Raw genomic sequence first — 19,385 nt, 5'->3', positions numbered from 1 at the left:
ACACACTTGGAAACATAATCTGGTATAGAAAAGCTTTCTAAAATATTGATCCCATTATTGTATTCATTTATCTAAACTGATTTTCTCTTAGTGGCAGTGGCTCAGTGGTTAGCACTATCGCCTCACAGCAAGAAGGTTGCTAGTTCAAGCCCCGTCTGGGTCAGTTAGTGTTTCTGTTTGGAGTTTGCATGTTCTCCCCGTGTTCGTGTGGGTTTTCCCCACAGTCCAGACATGCACTATAGGTGTATTGAATAAGCTAAATTGGCTGTATGTGTGTAAGTGTGTGAATGCAAGTGTATGGGTGTTTCCCAGTGATGGGTTGCAGCTGGAAGGGCATCCGCAGTGTAAAACATACGCTGGATAAGTTGGCGGTTCATTCCACTGTGGCGACCCCTGATGAATAAAGGGTCTAAGCTGAAGGAAAATTAATGAATGATTTCTCTTCTCTTTGACTATATAGCAGTATAATGCCAAACATCATTATAGTATAATATAATAGTCATCATTATAGTACCAATATAATTACAGCCATCCTAAATGACTACAATCTGAGATTAGTACAATTTCAAAACATCCTATTTAGCCATACAGCTGTGTAGTTTAATAGGACAGACATTTCAAAAGCATTATTATGGAGATAACGATATGCCAAAACAATCTGAATTTGAATTGTGTTAATTTGAATTATTGACAATTGTAATTTAATAAATCTGAATTTTTATATGCCGCTAAAATTTGTTTTATATTAGAATTTCTTAGCTTGAATTTGAATTTCGTAACCTGAATGTTGAACATATGAAATTTTAGACAACTACATTTTTAGGCTGAATTTTTTATAGATGTATTTTTAAACTTCAGATTTTTTATGTTCTGAATTTCTAGACTGCTTAATTTTACATTAGGCTATATGTAGATAAAAAAATATATATATTTTTACCTATTTCCAGAACCCCCCACCCTCATAATTCGCACCCTGTGATTCGTCCATAACCATAAATCAAGCAGAGGTGAGTGATTCTTAGCTTGACTTTTCGGTGATCGTCTGCTGTTCCCTGTTGACATACTTTCTGCTGAATCTGAATTTCAGGATCTGAATTTCTGGTTTTGAATTTTAGGATATTGAATTTGATGTTCTGAATTTCTTCATCTTGAAAATTTGAAACTATTTTTACAAGCTGGATATCTGCAGTCCAGGAATTCAGTTTGAAAATACGTCTATAAATAAAAATCAGCCTTGAAAAATTCAGTTGTCTTAAATTTCAGATGTTCAATATTCAAGTTATGAAACTCAAATTAAGAACTTCAAATTCAAAACAATTTTAATGGCATATAAAAACTCAGATTTATTAAATTACAAATGTCAATAATTAACACAAATCAAATTCAGATAGTTTTGGCATATTATTAGCTCCATACATTTCCCGCTATAAGAGGTTTTCTTAATTGCGTCACACCACAAAAGACCCAAAAAGCTGCCTCACATGATTTCTTGACCACATATCAACACACGGTTTGGTTTTTCAGTTTTGAATTTATTTAAGAATAACTTGAAACAATCAAATGTTGTCATTCTCAATATCAAGTTCTGTTTCCCCCTTTTATGTTAGCGCCATCAGCAGTGGATCAAACCACAGTCACATTTAATCTGCAAGAGGGAATAAGGAAAAACAAAACAAATAAACAAAAAAAGTGTACAGGGCATCACTAATGTGGATTTCCAGCTACGCCTGAACAAAACCGGAGCGGCGATTCTCAGCATAACTGTTTGGCACGACAAGATAGTGGTATGACTTGTGCCAGTTTCCCCTCATTTTCATCCAAATGTATCGGGCCAGACACTGTGCAGAGCAAAGAAAAACAACAAAAAAAAAAGCGCAACTAAAACGCTTTCTTCATGGGGCACCGTCAATTAGCATTCAAGGACTAAAAGTCTGCCATCTTGAATTAAAACAAGACAGATAACATAACAAACAAACACTAGTAGGAAGCTTCTGAGAGAGTTTTATAGGAAGTTGAGATCTCCCTCTCATAACACTACTCGTTTTCGGCAGGAGTGCACCTCTTTAGCAAACCGGTCAATTGTGTGTGAGGGAGAGAGAGTCGAATCTGAAGCGAAATGCAGAACACTGGCCATAAACGAGCAGCACGACGGCATTACAAACAATGCAGATTCTCATTAAATACAGATTCCTGGATGCCAAACTGAGACTGGAGCTGCTCTGTACCTTTCAAAGCATTGCCGCAAATGTGAACGAACTAGGGAAGACCGATGAAACACGAGCCAAAACAAAAAAAGCCTAAGGGTAGACAAGAAAATAAAACAAAGACATTCTGAATAGAGTTAAGTGCACTTTCACAGTTCAACCGTAATACATCAACAAAGTTCCACTTTCTCCCTTTGATCTTGTTTTATTAAGTTTAGTTGGTGATCAGTCCTGCAGCCGTTGAAAACTTCCAACCGTTCCTCCTGTTTTTATGACTACGAAGCAACAAAAGTGTGGAATTCCTGGCAGACATGACGAGATTTCATCCCTTAAAATAAATAACGCTATATCTCAGTGCATACAAAAAAGGGAACCTGAACACTTACATAAGAGGGAGAGAGAGACAGAGAAAGACAGAGAGAGAGAGAGCCATGAGTCCAGTGTGGTTTTATCTACTCTTTAGGCACAGGCACACGGTCACCAGAACTTCCCTATTTTGAACCCATTTCATGTTGCCTTACATTTATACTTGATATTTACGTTTAGTTGTGGATGTAGCTGATTCTCCTCTGAGGGCTAGAGTGAGTTCTTTAGCCTCAGAGCATGCCGAAGCCTTTGGCGTAAGTGATGGCTTTAAGGAGTCTCTCTTTAAGTTTCTCCACGGTCGAGTATTCGGGGAGGAGCAGCACGTTGAAGCAGGTATGAGAGGTGGGTAACCTGAAGAACACAGGCAGACCAGAAGAGGGTGTTACTTCAACAGAAATGTCACCATTATTTATTGTTTCTTAGTATTTTGCTCTAAAGGCTGATTTACAGTTGAAGTCAGAATTATTAGCCCTCCTGAATTATTAGCCCCCCTGTTTATTTTTTTTCCCCAATTTCTGTTTAATAGAGAGAATTTTTTTTTAAACGAATTTCTAAACATATTTTTAATGACTCATTTTTAATAACTGATTTATTTTATCTTTGCCATGATGGCAGTAAATAATATTTTACTTTTTCAAGACACTTCTATACAGTTTAAAGTGACATTTAAAGGCTGAACTAGGTTAATTAGGTTAACTAGGCAGGTTAGGGTAATTAGGCAAGTTATTGTATAATAATGGTTTGTTCTGTAGACTATCGAACAAAAATAGCTTAAAGGGGCTAATAATTTTGACCTTAAAATGTTTATTAAAAAATTAAAAACTGCTTTTATTCTAGCCGAAATAACCCAAATAAGACTTTCTCCAGAAGAAAAAATATTATCAGACATACTGTGAAAAATTCTTTGCTCTGTTAAACATCATTTAGGAAATTCTTAAAAAATAATAAAAAAAAAATCAAAATGGGGCTAATAATTCTGACTTCAACGGTATACTGCTGTGTCAAGAACACGTATATGGTCCGGTACATAACCCTCTCCGTGACTGACGCGCACCTCTCAAAAAATGTAACTACAAGTCTCAACAACACGTAGCGCAAGCTCTGTGATTGGTCATCCTGGTAGCGCTGATGAGTGTGGGCGGTGCCGAGAACTCTGGATGAGTGAGTTTTAGCTACTTGTACAAAATGTTGGGCACTATTAATGCGTTATTGTAACAGCGTTACTTTTGACAGTAACTAATACTGTAACGCATTACTTTTTAAATATAGTAACTCCGTTAACAACGTGTTTGTCTGTTTCTTGGTAAATTAATTAATTTTGGCTGCAGTCTAGCCTACATCTTCCTGTTTACAGCAGCGACGCATTGTGGGATTGGTGGATGCTAATCAATCACTGTAAAGAAGACGTGTCGTGTACAAGGCACCAGACTGGATAAAAATAAAGCAAAAGCAGAGACCGGGTGTGTTCTAGAGAGGTCAAGTATGCTTGTGAGACAGACCGAATGCGCGAAGTAGGCAGAGTATGTGCGCGAAAGAGACCGAGAGACTATTAATGTTACTATGATTAATTACTATTACTAATATTACTGTGTTTGTTGTTTCAAATATATAATCACACATTTGATATCTGTATGACAAAATTGATTAGTTTAGTAGACACAATGATCATTTCTGTTATTTTTTTGAACACGTTATTTAAAATAGTGTTGTATTGCTCAGAAAAATGCTGTGAATTAGTTTTTATGGTTAAACATATTTTTATAGCTGTTATACAACAGCAGATTTTGCACTTTGAATATACACAGCTTACTCTCCATAAGCTGCTGACATATCTTATTTAATTTGTAGTTAGTTTGAAAATTGCTCATAGACTTATTTTGAGCAGCTGTTTATTTTTTTTATTTATAAAATGTATGGTTGTCTATAATAGCAGTTTATTTGCTGCCGAGTTTTACCAAATTGATTCTGACTGATAATTTAGATGACTTTAATTTATTCATTTCATAAAGGTTTTGTGTTTGTTGTATATTGTTGCTATTTTCACTCGTAAGCTGTGAAAAAACATGTTTAAGTGTTAAATACAAACTTTTATGACACTGAAGTAACTTCAGTTTTTGCTTTTTTGTTTCTGAATATATTATTCAGCAGGTTTATCACCTTGTGATATTTACATTTTTATGCTGCTGGTCTGACTTAAATAAATTCATGTTTAAAAATGTAATTAAATAAATCCTTGTGTTGAAGTTGCAAATAAATTAAAACTGAAGTTGATGAACAGTGTATTCTCCATGCAGCACTAAAGTGAGGTTATAAGGGCATTATTGGAGCATTAAAATGTTCTTTGGAAAAGTAACACAAAAACTACAGTAATTACAGTACAGTAAAATCAGTCATGCGTTGTAATGATGAAAGTAATCGATAAAGTAATTGATTTACTTTTTGAATGAAGAAACTAATAACTGTAACTAGTTACTATTTTTTCAGCAGTTTTTATCACTGCTTCTACATTAAGGTAGCGTTTAAACAAAAAGAGGAACATAAAAACCTCACTGCCAGCTAGCGTTTTGGAAGTGTTACTGCAGAGCAACACAAACAGCTTGCAGAAGTATAAATGCACAATTACGTGCAAGACATGCACCGCGGGCCACGCCGATCGCTCGATGCGAACATTAAAGAAGATAATGAAGACATTTACATTTACATTTAGTCATTTAGCAGACGCTTTTATCCAAAGCGACTTACAAATGAGGACAAGGAAGCAATTTACACAACTATAAGAGCAGCAGTGAACAAGTGCTATAGACAAGTTTCAGGTGTGTAAAGTCTAAAGAATGCTGGGTATTGGAAACTACAGACAACCATAGTGTTATTTTTTTACCTACTATCGATGTCAATGGCTACCGGTTTCCAGCAATTTTTAAAAGATTTTCTTTTGTGTTTAACAGAATAAAGAAAGTAAGAGGGAGAGTAAATGAGAGAATTAAAATTTTTGGGGTGAACCATCCCTTTAAGTTTTTCCAACTAAAATATTACGTTTTTTGGTGTTACTAATTTGTATTTTTAAAAAAGTGACATTTTAAAACTGGACACACAAACATGAACCAGAAGAAAATATAGAACAACGCTAACATTCTGTGAGATATGGGGAAGAGGCTAAATATTTTAGTGACACTAAAATAACTTCATAGATTATTATATAAAAAGTACATATCATGCAGAAACTAAGCCAAAATGTAAAAAAAAAAGTTTATAAATATAAGAAAATAAATATGTATTTTGGATAAATATTCATTTATCTCATCATAGTCATCCTCTATATTTATGTGAGATTTAAAAGGTTCCTAAACCTAACAGGGTCCTACAACAGGCCAGTTGTTGCTGGAGGTCCCCAGATCCAGGTATAAACAATGTCAAAACTGTGGAATATCCTCCCTATAGAACTTTGTATTATCACGAATGTGGCACTGTTTAAAGCAAAACTTAAAACCTAATTATTTAGAATTGCTTTTGATAATTAGTAGTGCTAAATGTTGTTTTATTTACATTCTTGTAAGGTGCTATAAAAATAAAAAGTTGATTGATTGGTCAAAACAGATCTAAAAAGTATTACGAGGGGTAAAGAAACACTAATGGCTCTTTTCCACTGATCGCTACAGTTTGCTAGTAAAGCACAGCACAGCATACATTTATAGTTGTTTACACTGTTTGTCAGAAGTACCAAAATAGCAAACTGTACCATAAAACCCTGTTTTGTCTCTTTAATAAGGGTACCTAGCACAACAATACAGTACCAATATGACAGAGCTAGACTCGCTGCTAAATGAAATGACATAGAGCAATATTTGAGTTTACCTGTCTGAGTCAGGGCCATTTTTGGCAATAATCATCTTGAGTTTGCCTAAACCTCCAACTGGAGCTCTATCTGTGCCAGTGGTGAACTGGAGAAACAGTCTCTTCTTTTCCTGCTCAAATGAGTGCACAGTCTCCCAGAAATCTCTGAAAAGAAGCAAAGGCAGTTTTTTTTCCCTTTAACGCAGGGTGTAGATTTTTACAATTAGTGGTTGACTAATAACATTCTTGCAATTGCCAATGCATATATCTAGTGTGCAGGAGGCCTGATGAACAAGAGCAAACACACAAAGCTGCTGTTTAAAAGAAAGAAACATCCACATACTTAATAATGCGTGAGTCTTTGTTGTATCCTCCATCATATTCTGTGCTCTCTTCAAGTGCTTGGAAGTCAAGGTTCTATAAAAGCGCAACACAAAAATCATGCGCTTGTTACGTATAGCTTTGCCACACCAACGAGAACAGTAATGAATGTGTCTCTAACTCACCCTGCTGCCACATATAAGCAGCTCAATCTCCTCCGGTCGAAACAGATATTTCAGCGGAGACTCATTAGTGACCATGTGGAATCCTCTTCTAAAGGCCTTAAACTGTTTCTCCACACTTTTGTTCAGCATGTACTCTGCATAGAGCGCCACAAAATCCTGCAGACAAACACTTCATGTTATATGTATACTGGCAGGTTGTGTTTTTAAATGTTGAATGAATGAATGAATGATCGTTTATTAAAAATATTCCCTGACCTTTCTGTTCTCATTGGTAACAGGGATTTTATCACCGCTTTCCTTTAAATCGTACATTAGTGGGTTTCCAAACAGGTCTGTTTGCGAGATCTGGAAGGTAATCATCATGTCTTCTTCCACATTGCCTTCATACTCCATGAGATCTTTCAGACTCTGAAAAAGAACCTGTAAAAACAGATGAACAGCAGCATTATAATCATTTTCTCCAGAGATGCACTGATAGGGATTTTTCTAATACTGCCCATCAAATAACTGCTACGTGACAAAGGGCAAGCATTAACCTGCCCCAAATTATTTTGATGAGCAGTCACCGTGTGCTTAAGTCATAATGATGGCTAAATCTCCCAGCAGACATGATCTCTGCTCTAAACAAGTGTGGACAGACAGCTGATTCACAGAATGACGGTGAAAAAAACCCTGCATCTAAGACAATGTTAACTTAATGATAAGCATTTTTTAAAACACATTACACACTGTCTTCTTGGAATATTTGAAGGATTTCAATCTACAGTTCATTCTAGCTGCTTCTGGCTCATTTAATCTACTTGAAAATTTGCAGTTTACATCTGTACATACATTCACTGGCCACTTTATTAAGTACATTTTACTAGTACTAGGTTGGACCCTCTTTTGCCTTCAGAAGGTACTGGAAATATTCCTCAGAGATTTTGGTCCATATTGACATGACAGCATCACGCAGCAGCTGCAGATTTGTCAGCTGCACATCCATGATTCAAATCGCCCGTTCCACCACATCTCAAAGGTGCTCTATTGGATTGAGTTCTGGTGACTGTGGAGGCCATTTGAGTACAGTGAACTCATTGTCATGTTCAAGAAACCAGTCTGAGATGATTCGCGGTATATGATAAGGTGCGTTATTCTGCTGATAGTAGCCATCAGAAGATGGGTACAATGTGGTCATAAAGGGATGGACATGGTCAGCAACAATACTGTGGCGTTGAGATGATGCCCAATTGGATTGGCTGTATACCTCAGTTGTAACGAGTGGTTATTTGAGTTAGTGTTGCCTTTCTATCAGCTCGAACTAGTCTGGCCCTTCTCCTCTGACCTCTGGAATCAGCAAGGCATTTTTTGCCCACAGAACTGCTGCTCACCTGATTTTTTCTGTTTTTCCGACCATTCTCTGTAAACCCTAGAGATGCGTGAAAATCCCAGTAGATTAGCAGTTTCTGACCAGCCCGTCTGGCACCAACAACCATGTGACGTTCAAAGTCCCTTAAATCACCTTTCTTCCCCATTCTGATGCTCAGTTGAACTGCAGCAGATCTTCTTGACCATGTCTACATGCCTAAATGCATTGAGTTGCTGCCATGTGATTGGCTGATTAAAAAATTTACATTAACGAGCATTTGGACTGGTGTACCAAATAAAGTGGCCAGTGAGTGTATATGAAAAACACTTCACAAGAAACATTTTTAAGAGACGTCAGAAAAATGAATACAAATTAAAAGATACAATTACCAAATACTGCTAAAAATGTATAACTCTTTCCAAAAAAATCTAAGCATAATAATAATAATAAACATCTAGTGAGCACCAAATAAGTATATTCTCAAGATTTCTGAATGATTATGACATCCAAGACGGAAGTACTGGCAGCTGAAAAATATATAATAAATTACAAGGAACTGATGAATCATAATGATTTCACAATATTACTGTATTTTTTTAATCAAACTAAAGCAACTTTGTTAAACATACCAGACGTCTTTCAAATTCATCTTAACATCTTAGTAAATGTGTTTTCATTTTTTAAAACAAACTTTAGATTAAGCTACATATTTAAAAAACGTATGCAGGAAAGGATTACCGGATGAGAGTCTGCAAGGTCTCGAAACGTTCCTTTCTTTCCCATTAGTTTTCTGTAAACCACCATAGGGAAATGAACATCCAGAATGCAGTTATTGTAGATAGCTAGGCCCAGGACGATGCCTATCAAAGTGAACTGGCCTTCATTTTCAAATGATGAAGGGTTGAACCAGAAAAGTTTTGTGCTTTCATCATAGGTAAACATGCCTGTGGGTAAAACAGAAAAGAAAAGTGTGGAACCAGTGTGTAAAACAGACACAATCCACCTCATCCTCAGTGAATCATTAGTCACATTCACAGAATAATGCTGAAGTTCTGAACGAAATGTTAAGCTTACTGGCACATGCACATATTATACTACACATTCAGTTTCAGTTGGTATAATTGATAGTCACTGAACTTGTCAGAAGACATATTGGTTTATTTATGATAAGTTCTAAAGCCATGACAGTTTGGTTTGGTCAGTTAGATTGAACCTTTTTAAAAGCTATTTAAATAATAATAATAATAAAGAACATTATGTTTTTAAAGAGAGACTAATAGCAGATTTAAGGTTGACTTTGCAATTCTTCCCCAAAGTGTTTTTTGAGCATTATAGTTTCCTTAAAACTTAATGTAATGTATTTTTCAATTTAATGCCATGTCAGAAACCAGCGCTATATTCATGGCAAGAACATTTCAATAATGAATATACAATTAAAAATAAACAAACAAATGAAAACATAAATTAAATAATTAACACATGATAAAAATTCTAAAAAATTTCCTGGTGTCACTTTGCTAAAAGTGTCGTTAAGAGAGTTTATATCATAAAAACATCTTCTGGAATCATTAAAAGCAGGATAATCAAGTAAAAGTGTTTGACTGTGAGAGTAATTGTGCAGTACAGACTCCTTAAAATTTTACATAAAAGAAATTAATAAAATATGGCTATGGCACCTGGTATTAACATGCATTTCAGTTATCCAATCAAAAGTGAGAAGATGTTTTAGTCAGTTTTTAATTACTGATAAGCAATTGTAAAATGTGCATTAGGTTGCATAAAGGAAACCCCAAAAGCTCTACTGAAAAACTCAAGCAGAAAAAACAAATGATTATTACCTATATCTGGGTTGAAGATCTCCTCTACGACCAATTGAAAGAACTCTTTGGATACTCCTCCCTCGTCTACTCCTTGCTCCCCCTCAAACTCCACATACAGCTGTTTCTTCAGGTCTGCCGGGTTTTCCATGGCAATCATCTCTAACTACAACCAATCACACATTTATTTTATATAAATCATTCACTTCTTTGATCCTACATTCATCATCTGAGCTTTTTGGCACTTACCCTGACAAGAGCATCGTCTATGATGTGGTCTCTGCGCACTTTGAGTCGCAGATAAGGATTTAGTTGTTGTCCCTGCACCAAACTGTAGAGGGCAGTAATCCTGCGCTCGCTATACATGCGGATCCGGTTGTCGTAATACAGGCCTAGATTCTTAGTCACAGCGTTAAGTATGAAAGGGCAGGTCATAAAGGAGAACTTGCTCTCGGTCTCCACCTTGAAGAAGGTATAGTCTTTGTCCATTTCCAGCACCTCATTGAGTGGTTCATTGATGAACTCCTCGAATGGGATGAGGGGTTTTCGACAGTCTGAAGCACGGATGCCCATTTCCGTCTCCAGCGGATCCACTCGAGGGCCTTTCTTATTGCGTCTCTCCTCTCCGAGCAGCTCCTGCAGCGTCAGCTCACTGGATTCCGGGATTGGCTCATCGTCGTCCTCCTCATTGTGATCCGTGTCTAGGTCGCCGCCCAGCACGTTTGCATAGTAGACGATCTTCAAGCACTTAGTGGCTGCCACCACACCATCATCCTCGTTGACTAGGTTGTCACTGCTGAACTCGTTGCTGATGACCGTGTAGGTAATAAGCTGCTGGAAAGTCTCGACCAGACGTCGGATCTGGTCCACACCGTACTGTGACCACAACCGTGCAAGCTTGGCCAGAGCCGGAAGAGGTAGCTTGCTCATGGCCTTGCAGAACTGTGGCAAGGCGATTTCTAAGTATTCGGGACTGTGGAGGTTACTGTTCTCCATCACAATGATGAAGACGTTCAGGTAATTAGGGTCGGCAGCGTACACATTGTGATAGGTGAGGTCACACTCTACATTGGGCGACAAGTAGACTAACGCGTTGAGGAAAGCCGCCTCAATCTTCTCATTCGATAATAATCTGTCGTATACTCTTCTTACAGCATCAATGTCTACAGAAACTTCTACAGGACCAAACTTTTGGACATTGTTCTCCCCGTGAGATGACCCGTCTCCACTTGACGCGGAGGCTTCTGGTTCCACCTCCATTGCTGTGGATGAACCAGAAGCCGTTTCTTTCTCATCTTCATCTTTGTCTTCATCCTTGGCTTGAAGGGACTTGAGCTCTTCCTTGGTGTGTTGTTTTGCTTTGCGGAAACTCTGGACTAGACTCTCTGCACTTGAGAAAACCCGACCAATGACACGGATTAGAGGAGAATAGTCCTCGGTCTCACTGCAGAGGCTCAGGATTTCATACACCTTATCCTCAGTCAAGAAATTCAGATCTGCCAACAAAACAGGGTAAAACATGTTTGAACACTTAAAAGTCAAAGATACAGTTAAAAGGTCAATGCAGTCAAAAAGAATACATCCTGCTTTAAAGAATGTGAGTATTTTAAGCAGTGTGTGCCAGTAATAAACAGAACAATGTTGAGTATTCATTTAGTCCATGTTAATATTCACTTGAAAAATTACTTACAAATGTGAATTAATATTTTCTCTTTAGCAAGTTTAATTAAGCTAGGCCCAGTGCAGGCCTGGTAAAAGGTTGCATGAACAAAGACACTGGATACCAATTTCAAAATTGATCAGACTGACTGTTGCATCATTGCAGCTGTTTTTTGTTTGTTTTCATTTACAATACCATTATCTGGCCAGTTGCAGCATCGTTTTTCATGTGAGCCTGTATGTGTGTATGCATGCATGTATCAGTGTTTCCTCTAGGATTTTTTCCAGCTGTGGCGGCAGGCCTTTTTTTACACAGATCTACTAACTACCTGTGGCGTTATTTCAATGACAAATGTCGTGAGCGCAGTATTATAAGTCGAGATCACATTTATGTAATAGCCTACAGCATACGAATCTCTTTGCTTGTGCGCCGATTTCCTCTGCTCGTGCACAAAGCTTCTTAAGCATCAGTGGTTTCATCTAAACTATAAACTGTTATTCCAATACTTCCGTGTTGTTTGACTGTAACTTCACAACAACTCAAAAGATTAAGACTGAAACTCTCTTGATTTGTGTTTTTCAGCGATTCGAAGGATTAATAATCATATGCAAATCACTATCATTTATAATTTATATTGCGTGGGTGTTGAGATCCCGATCTTTAAATGATTAATTGTGCAGCTTACACTGAATGCATTATTACAGGCTAAACAAGTAGTGACAGAAAACAATTTTAATGAAACCTTCCACATCCCGAATAACCTACCACGACTTCTTCCGTCATCATTATATTTTACAGGAAATCCTAAATGCTTTCAAACATGTGATTTGAATGATGCGAGAAGCAATCTCTCTGCGATCGTTACAAATTTAGGATTAATCTACAAGTAAAAAAAAAAGTATTAATAATAAAAAAAAAAGTATTAATCCGTAAGTCACGTGTTCTGAATAACACGTTTAAATGTGCGTATATATATATATATATATATATATATATATATATATATATATATATATATATATAAATAAATAAATAAAAAAGAAATAAATATAATGAATGGGATGGGAATGGGATCCACAGCAAAATGTTCAAGTCCTGTCACAAACATGAATTAATTTTAAATTTACACTCCAGAGACACATTCTGCACTGATTTAGCTTAAAGCTGGGGGAAAATCAAGGGCAAGCATTGTATACAGGCTAGATACTATCATCCCTCAAAGCAAGATTGTCCAAACCTGTTCCTACAGAGCCTCTGTTCTGCAGTGTTTAGCTGCTATTATAATCAAACACACCTAAACCAGTTAATCGTGGTCTTCAGACTAACTAGAAACCCCCAGTGTAGAAACTATTGGAGCTGGTTGGCTGTACATTTTGCAGGACAGTGGAACAGAAATAGACACCCTAGATTCAAGTCTCCACTACATTCTTGAACCCTTTAATAAAACATAAACGAACAATATGATGCAATATTTATCTAAATTAAAATATTTAAATAATGACCATCATTAATTATATTTGGAAATATACATATGCGTGTGTTTTAAGTGCATGATCAATAATATGTCAGAATTTCCTGTGAAAAAACAAACATTTAAGAATTTTAATCAAACTAGTTTTGATAAACTGTTTACAAACATAACACCACTACTCACCTCTAAAGTCCTCCCTTGTGGGTGGCAGGTCCTTATGGTTCATCTTTCCGTTGCTGCAAGCAGAGAAGTTGTGAGCTCCTTTGGCACTGTTCTCCGGGAAGGCTGAACTGGCTCCTTTCTTAGAGGGATGAGGATCACACAGTTTGGCATTATTCTTATATAACTCCAGGGCCTTGATGGCTGCTGCATTGTTATCCATGCGCTGGAAACCCGGAGAAGAGCCACAAGCCTCATTCGTGCAGGCCTCATTTCCACAGCCCTCTGTTAACTGGTGGTAGTAGCGCTCAATTAAATGCTTTGCAGCCGCTCGCTTCCTGTATCAGACATTCAAACAGGACAGCAGAGGGATTAGTATGGTTCAATCCCAAAATAAAGTTCACACCAGTGCAGACACATGTCTACTTATCAAACCCAACCATTTTCATTTACAACAACTGTCAAAATGTGACTGTTGTGTGTGCATATGAAAAATTGGCTGCTGTTAAGATGACAAAGAAAGCGAGCAGTAGGTCTTCAATTCTTCAAGAGAATTATTCATTTGAAAGAAAGAGATTGAGAAACGTCTATAATGCAGCTGCTCATGCAAAATGCTTTTTGCATGGACAAAAACATATCATGCACTGATCTGTTACAATGTGCCATAAAAGAAAACATTCAATGCACATTTATGTTTAAAATAATAGATTTGGCAAAATTGTATATATCACACAAAATATTAGGGTTTGATAGGTTAATCAACTGTCAGTATTTGTGACAAGTTAAAATATGACTCAAACCTCAATAAAAAAAATATATAAATAAATAAATAAAAAAACACACACTTACAGAAATCATAATGATGGATGTAAACAGTCACAATGGAAGTAAACAAACCCCATGGTTATGTGTCATGCAAAAGCACACAATGCTGATGTCTTATGAATCATTTTAGAAGTGTATATGATACGGCTGGGCGATACAATCTGTATCGTTATTTATTGACCGTACAATGTTGTCAATAATGATAAAAAAAATTTGGTATGAAGGCTTTTATTAAGACGTGGCTGCTGAGTGTGGGTGTAAGTTTGTCATTTCCAATAGAGGTGCGCGACTTGCATATGTTGTTTTGTTTACAGAGTTTGAGGTTTACTGTATCATTATTATTGACACCTTAAAGTTTGCTTCGATTGTTCATCGTTTACACTTTACCACTGCACACATTTTGTAACATTTTATTTATCAAGTTTAAGAATCTCCTTAACACTTATGTTTATTTTATTATAAAGAGATACATTATCTTGTTTATATATTTTTGCTTTTGACTGTTAAAACTATTTGCCTTAGTAATGTTGGTCAATTTAAATAAAGTGGTTAAGTAAAAAAAAAATCCTAATATTCTTAAATGTATTGTTAAAAAATATTCAATAATAATCAATACAGAATGATATTAAACATGATATCGTGACCATTTGTTTTGCAATATCGCCCAGTCCTAATATATAACATTAAATGCTTGGCATTGTGTTCTTGTTAACTGAGGGTTAAGCCACTGATGTGATTTTTTTTTTAAACAATAACTGTTATTATTTGCCCTCAAATGAACCCCATTCAAAATTTGGGTGATGTCTAGGGCCAGACCGAATCTGCGGACGTTTTTTTCTGCGCTAAAAATCTGCGGATTTCAGCGGAATAATTTTGGGAGTATCATAACTAATACCTTAATATATGAAATAAAAAATAATATCTTTTTAACCTTTATTTAATGTTTAAAATGCAAATCCAATTAGATTCACTTTATTTGGTAAACAAAGCAAGTCTCTCATATAATATCTTTACTAAAAGACCGAAAATATTACTGTACAAACTGCATTGTACATAAATCATATGAACATTTTCATATTAGTCAATGATATTACTGTAATTAATTTAAAAAGTGAATAAATATAGATTTACACACATTTACTCAAGTAAATAAACAGAATTAAGGATGGGCTAAAAATCTGCAGAATTCTGCGTGCGCAGATTCCGTGTGGGCCTAGTGATGTCTTTTACCTGCTTACTAAACAGGATTTTTTATCTGAAACTGCACTCCTTGGTCACTCATAAAATGTAAGTCAACAACCACTGAACCTTTAAAAAACATACAGGAAGAACTATAGCAGCATCCAAAGGTTTGGGTAGCAGACTGGATACCTCAATGCCTTATGAGAGAGTGAATCTGGAAGTGGTGTTTCTGCATAAAGGCACCTTGTGAAACTTCTGACTTCTGAGACAGCATAACAATTTAACTAATAGAGAGTAGGGTTGCACGGTTTACCGGTACCATGGTAGTATCGTGATACTATGGCTCCAATATACTGGCGATGCCACTGTAGTTTGTAAACGGTAGTATAATCATTAACAGTCTATCCACAATACATTTGTGGAAAAGTCACTAAAATGCTCACACATTTGTGCAACAAAGTACTTTGATTTAATAGTTTGTGGAGCCCTTTAAGGTGAGTTTCTACACAAAACTGTGTAGAATTCACGCATTGTATGATGCTTCAGTCCGAATCTGAGCCAGTTAATTTCTGTTCCTGTCAATATGTTTTAGTAGCAACAACAACAATCTCTTAAAAAGAGCGACTCAAAGTAAAATTTTGAATTACTTAAATTGTTACCTGATAAGACTGAAAAAAAAACAATAGATGAAAAACCCAAAACAGCAAAAGGGAACATTTTTAAAAAATTTGACCTCTTCATTTAACCTAATTTTCTTTGAATAATGCTTTTTTGTAACTAATTTAATAACTCTCAGAAAGGGAATGCACAGGATTGTGAGATATTGAAGGCAGCGAAGAACTCATACACTGCCCTCAAAATTCAATCAGAAGTAGGTACCTCCCGAGACAGGAGGTAAAGCAAAATTTAGATTTGGACGTGCCTTGAAGTTTTCCCACCTTAGAATGCTATCGGATGTGCCTAAATTAATACATGTGGCTGGCAATTGATTATTATTTATTATTTAAGGTGAGCAGTCTGTGCAAAAAACTGAGCATTACTTATGGTCCTGGCAGTGTTAATGCATAATGGCATATGTTTGGGTCAAACTGACACTATTCGTTTACAATGAGGCATGTGTTGTATTGCTCATAAGAATGGTACATACTTGTGATTATCTTTGATGCTGCAGCCTATATTGAAAAATTATGATATCCTTTATGTCCATGATGTTAATCAGGAAGACTGACATTTCACACTGACTGACTGCCAATGTTTAATATACAAATTAAATAATTTTTGTGTCAGGACATTTGTGCCCTAGACTGGGCGCCGAACAGGCAGGGGACCATAACCGCATAACCGTTTTCAAGGCATACCCTGGTTAGGAAAAGCCAAGGTTTTAAAAATGTTCTTCTATATGACGTTCCTAATGTATGTGCAAGATTTTTTTTTATTTATGTTTTTTTAGGACAATAGTATCTCAAGCAGAAAAAAACCCAATGCATTATAAATTGTAAAGAAATCTGTTTTTGAAACTAATGAAGATAGCAGAAGTCTATGGATTATTTGAATCATTTACCCTGACGTGTTTACTGCTCCAAAATACTTCAAATGTTTCTCAAAATAAAATTTATTGTGTTTAAAGAGGAAAAAGGTTTTTTACCCAGATATTTAAAAAAATATATATCTTAGAGCAGTAACCACGATAACGTCAAACTGTTTCAGTTTCCTGCCCTTTACAATAATTAAGCAAAATATGGCATAAATGTATCATCAAGAGCCAATTGTACGAATGACCAAACACCCCAGTTTCAGCTTCTTTAAAGTTCTACCAAAGAAGTTGTCACACACATTCTGGATGTCTTGAGGGAGAGTAAATTAACAATAAACTTTCATTTTGGTTGAACTATCCCTTTGGGGAAAAGTTTAAGTCGAGTAAAAACAAAGACACTTACATTAGACTTGTTTAAAAGTTTCCAATATCACACTCTTCTACGGCTCTGAACTCAAAGAGACCCAAAGGTGGTCAGGTGGCAATCCTGCAGATGAACAGAAACCATCAATAACTTCAATTTTGCAGCACTGGGAATTATACTAGTGAACGGGACATTAAAAACTACCACAATATTAACTGCAATCAGTAAGAAAAACACTAGTAAACACAAACATAAAGTGCACTACAGGGCAGAAATATCACCATGGACAGCGTCTGAAAACCTAGCAAGCTGCCTACCTAGACAGTATTTGATGTCTATAAATGCTGCCTAGGTAGTCAGCTCACTGTTTTTGACACATAGTACGTGTGTCTGCAAAAAAAGAGCAGCGACGTAAACATAAACAGAGGATAGCCGCAGAACTAAAAACAAACCATGTGCTTTCGCAACTGACGCATCCTGTTTGCCGGTAAACAGTCGTTTACCCGGAGCAGAAGCCGGAGAGGCCGCGGAGGGACAGGCAGGGGGTATGACAGTGCACAAACAACGTCTGCTTTGCACACACACACAGTCAATGCACTACAGATATCATTCAAACAAATGAAGACACCCCTAATGGTCATGAATAAAGTGCATTGAATATGGGGATGATCGGTGCATTTAAAGCAGACCGGGAACTGCAGATCTTATAACCTTGCAGTAACTGTCATGGGGAGCAATGGCAGGAAAGAGCTGAGTAACTAGTTAGCCTAGCTGCAGCTAACCACAGTTTAACATTGCGGAGACGCACGCGGATTTTACTTAAGGCGTATTGTCGCGTATTTAAACCGAGTGAGTATTTAGGATATCGGGATTAACGGTATTTCACTTGTTTACCAGAAAGCTCAGTCCCTCCCTCCCCGGAGCGGGTTAGCAGCGCGGCTAACTGGCCTAATAGCGCTTCTCACGGCGCTTCACGCGCGGTCGGGACGAAAAAAGCGCGATTATCGTTTTGACAGCTTACTTCTGGAGATGTTCTGGTGCTGACGAATTAATCTGGTCTCTCAACATCACAATCGCTCCAAGTGCGGCGTGTATTCAACTCCAACCCCTCCACAAAATATTCGCGGCCATCTTGATCAACTGAGGCAAACACGGAGAGCGATCCCACAATGCACCGAGGCACGAGGACGACCATCAGTATAAAAACACGGCACAGCGCTTTGGCAGACAGTCAAGATCCGAACATGTGTGCTGAAATACTTGTTAACACGTTCATAACGGTATGCATGAACTCAGATAGTAAGTTTTAGATCCTGGTAAAAAAAGTTGGATTTTTTCATTCATACACAAATCTCAAACTAGAAACAGTTGTTGTGTGAAGTTTTATAAACAGAGGGCAGAATCTGAAAGCAAAAATTCAAGAAACCTGATTTGTATTATCTAAAGTTAATTCCAATGCGTTTGTGACAAGTAGCAGATGTTGAATAATCTCAGTGGTTCGAATCTTTTCACCTGAGAAATGAAGCGATTCGGTGGGAGTTAATACGCCAGTAGGTGGCGACTGTAAAAAAATGATAGCTAGGCTATAACTGTAAAATTTTTTATTTTATGAGCATAGAGTGCTGCAGGAGGTATGACGTCAAAACACAGAAGACAGTGTTCTGTCGATTTGTCCTACCTTGTCAGATTGTCCTACCTCCCATTCAAAAAGTAGGTAGCACATTGTTGATGACACAATCAGATGTTGCTACCAGTGTACATTTGGTAGCATAATCTGATGGGTAGGATAAATTGTCAGGACAACGGGTCCCTTGAGATTTTCCTAATCTGAGGAAATGTAAGGCTTTGCTCTCTTTTTATATGTTTACTCTACGTTGTATGCTAAATTACTCAAATAATTAAAAAAATTTCTGAAGCAGGAATGTTTATTTAATAATTCAACTTATTTAGAAACAATTCTGGTCATTCATGCAAAAACAATGCAGCACTCTCTTAAAATTAACGTTTTTTGTTTCTTTATTGCAGTGATGCCATAATTATACCCTGCAACAACCTGACCAGTTCTTAAATAAAACACTCATTTCTTAGTGTGAATAATATGCTATGTTCTAAAGAAGC

The 19,385-nt window shown here is 36.7% G+C and overlaps 1 protein-coding gene across 2 annotated transcripts; it reads right to left on the bottom strand.

Moving 5' to 3' along the window:
- Positions 1–1,511: 1,511 nt before the first annotated feature.
- ube3a (ubiquitin protein ligase E3A) lies at positions 1,512–18,437 on the bottom strand. 2 transcript variants are annotated; one of them, XM_056460174.1, is made up of 11 exons: positions 18,289–18,437; positions 17,307–17,390; positions 13,387–13,700; positions 10,322–11,568; positions 10,094–10,238; positions 8,994–9,199; positions 7,163–7,327; positions 6,908–7,063; positions 6,745–6,818; positions 6,423–6,566; positions 1,512–2,921 (listed from the first exon to the last, which is right to left on the bottom strand). In XM_056460174.1, coding segments are annotated over exons 2-11 (2,574 nt in total). In that variant the 5' UTR covers positions 17,309–17,390; positions 18,289–18,437; the 3' UTR covers positions 1,512–2,800. The 2 variants fall into 2 exon arrangements, with proteins under 2 accessions (XP_056316149.1, XP_056316150.1); XM_056460175.1 differs by having other exon boundaries at positions 13,387–13,504.
- Between the last annotated feature and the right edge of the window lie 948 nt (positions 18,438–19,385).

Source organism: Danio aesculapii, chromosome 6, assembly GCF_903798145.1.
Source record: "Danio aesculapii chromosome 6, fDanAes4.1, whole genome shotgun sequence".
Lineage (NCBI taxonomy): Eukaryota > Metazoa > Chordata > Actinopteri > Cypriniformes > Danionidae > Danio > Danio aesculapii.
This window is presented reverse-complemented; position numbering and strand designations above follow the sequence as displayed.